The sequence below is a fragment of the Mesitornis unicolor genome, unplaced genomic scaffold (assembly GCF_000695765.1).
Source record: "Mesitornis unicolor isolate BGI_N332 unplaced genomic scaffold, ASM69576v1 scaffold22605, whole genome shotgun sequence".
In the NCBI taxonomy this organism is placed as follows: Eukaryota; Metazoa; Chordata; class Aves; order Mesitornithiformes; family Mesitornithidae; genus Mesitornis; species Mesitornis unicolor.
Window position 1 is genome coordinate 13887 of NW_010183766.1, and position 1828 is coordinate 15714.

Here is a 1828-nt window from a genome sequence, read left to right on the forward strand (position 1 = left end):
AGGAATCAGATGTTTAAAGATAAGTTGGAGTGTAAAGCAGCAAGAGAATAAAAAAATCCAGTACATATAAAGAAATTCTAATAGCAACATCAAAGTTTTCATATGCACATAAAAGCAACCTGCCCACTCCATCAACTCGCCTTCCTACGTGTTTAACGAAGGCGTTTTAACAGAACGTGCTTTCTGAAACAGAAAGAAGTTTAAGACAGCAAAATTCAGAAATCCTTCACAGAAACAGCCCTTCGCTAATTATATTCTCCCCACTGGTTTCCATTCTTCTGAATTTTGCAGAGGTACATAATTTATAAAGAGTAGAAGAAATTACTACACAAACCATTTTGCAATTTGTACTATCGGGTGATTTCTTCCATGAGTCAGACTCATTATAGTATAGCCATAGTTGTGCCAATCAATTATCAGTTTGCTTCTCCAGAAAAGACATGCGACCCAGGCAACAGCTATACTGGGTAGGCCTGGAGGATTCTGTTTAAGAAATAAAACAAATAAAAATAGCACAAGACTACAATCAAGTGACAATTCCTAAGCAACTACCAGAAAAACAAATTCAAACTATTGAAATTACATTGCTTTAAGGCGTTTTAATGAACAGAGGCAATTTTGTATTCACCAGCTATGAAACTGTCAGTTTGTCCCATGAAGACTGGTAGGCACTTCAAAGCTACTGTTCGATTACGACCAAAATTACAGAATCACTGAATCATTAAGATTGGAAAACACCTCTAAGATCATCAAGTCCAACCATCAACCTGGTATCATCATGCCCACTAAACCATGTCCTGAAGTGCCACATGTACATGTTTTCAAGCACACAAACATTTCTGTTAGCATTTATTCTTTACTGCTATCCATGCCAATAAAGTCCAGAAACTCAGCAATTAACAGGGAGAACGCAAGTTGTTAACAGAAAAATCAAAGTTTAGAGCCAAATAAATAGTTTGATATAGGTTTACACCACTGATCAGGTCAGTTTTAGTCCTCAAATAATTAGAACAATGTCTGAGACTGCTAAATATGTCCTGTAATGTCATACTATTGATTTTAATATAGTCCCAAAACAGAACATACCTGAAGAAGAATATAGGATGGCTGATTTATCCTCAGCATTGTGTACAGTAACTGCACCGCCTGCACAATGACTTTTACAACATACTGGAAAAGCTTCGGGCCAACTGCAAAACAACAGAAAACCCAGTAAGAATATTATAGCTCTCCAGAAAAGTGCACCTCATACAGAACCAGACACCTGTGCAGAGAAAGGTTTAAAATAATGGTACACTGTAAAAATGGAAACGTGTTTTGAGGCAAACATCTCACAATTCCTCCAAGCTCCTGTTTTGTGGTGTGTAAAGAAAGAAATCAGATCAACATACACACAAAGTTAACAAATAAATGAAATTAAACATTTCAGTCTGCATCGGAACTGCATGAATGTGCTCCAGTACCACTGAGGCAAGTGTTTAAAACCGGTTGGCAGGCAGGAGGATGCGCAGCCTCTGGGCTGAGCCAGCCCACCCATCGGGAGCCACCCCGCCCGCGGCAGCGATGCCCCGCCCCCCCTTCGGACTGTATATTTCCCCCTTTTAAGCTCGTTTCTCCTTTTCCTCTTGCTCCCTCGCCGCCCCGCACCCACCTCGCAGCCCCCGCAGGTCCGCCACGGGCACCAGTCGTATGTTCCCGCTCCGCAGCACGTCGCCGTGAGGCCTGCTCTCTGTCAGATGGGAGAGGCCCGTCAGAGGAGCGACCCCCGCACACACCGCCCCAAGCCCAGCCCAGGCTCACACCGGGCCCGGTTCCCCTGCTGGGCGTG

The 1828-nt window shown here is 43.0% G+C and overlaps 1 protein-coding gene across 1 annotated transcript in view; it reads right to left on the bottom strand.

The window, feature by feature from the left end:
- The window catches only part of ALG1 (ALG1, chitobiosyldiphosphodolichol beta-mannosyltransferase), a gene marked incomplete at its 5' end in the record, with an annotated part of 8397 nt that extends 6668 nt beyond the window's left edge, over window positions 1-1729 (bottom strand). Inside the window, 3 exons of the mRNA XM_010184263.1 lie at window positions 335-483; window positions 1087-1190; window positions 1652-1729. Of these exons, the coding sequence (XP_010182565.1) occupies window positions 335-483; window positions 1087-1190; window positions 1652-1729 (331 nt within the window). The remainder of the gene's footprint in view (window positions 1-334; window positions 484-1086; window positions 1191-1651) is intronic.
- Window positions 1730-1828: the final 99 nt, after the last annotated feature.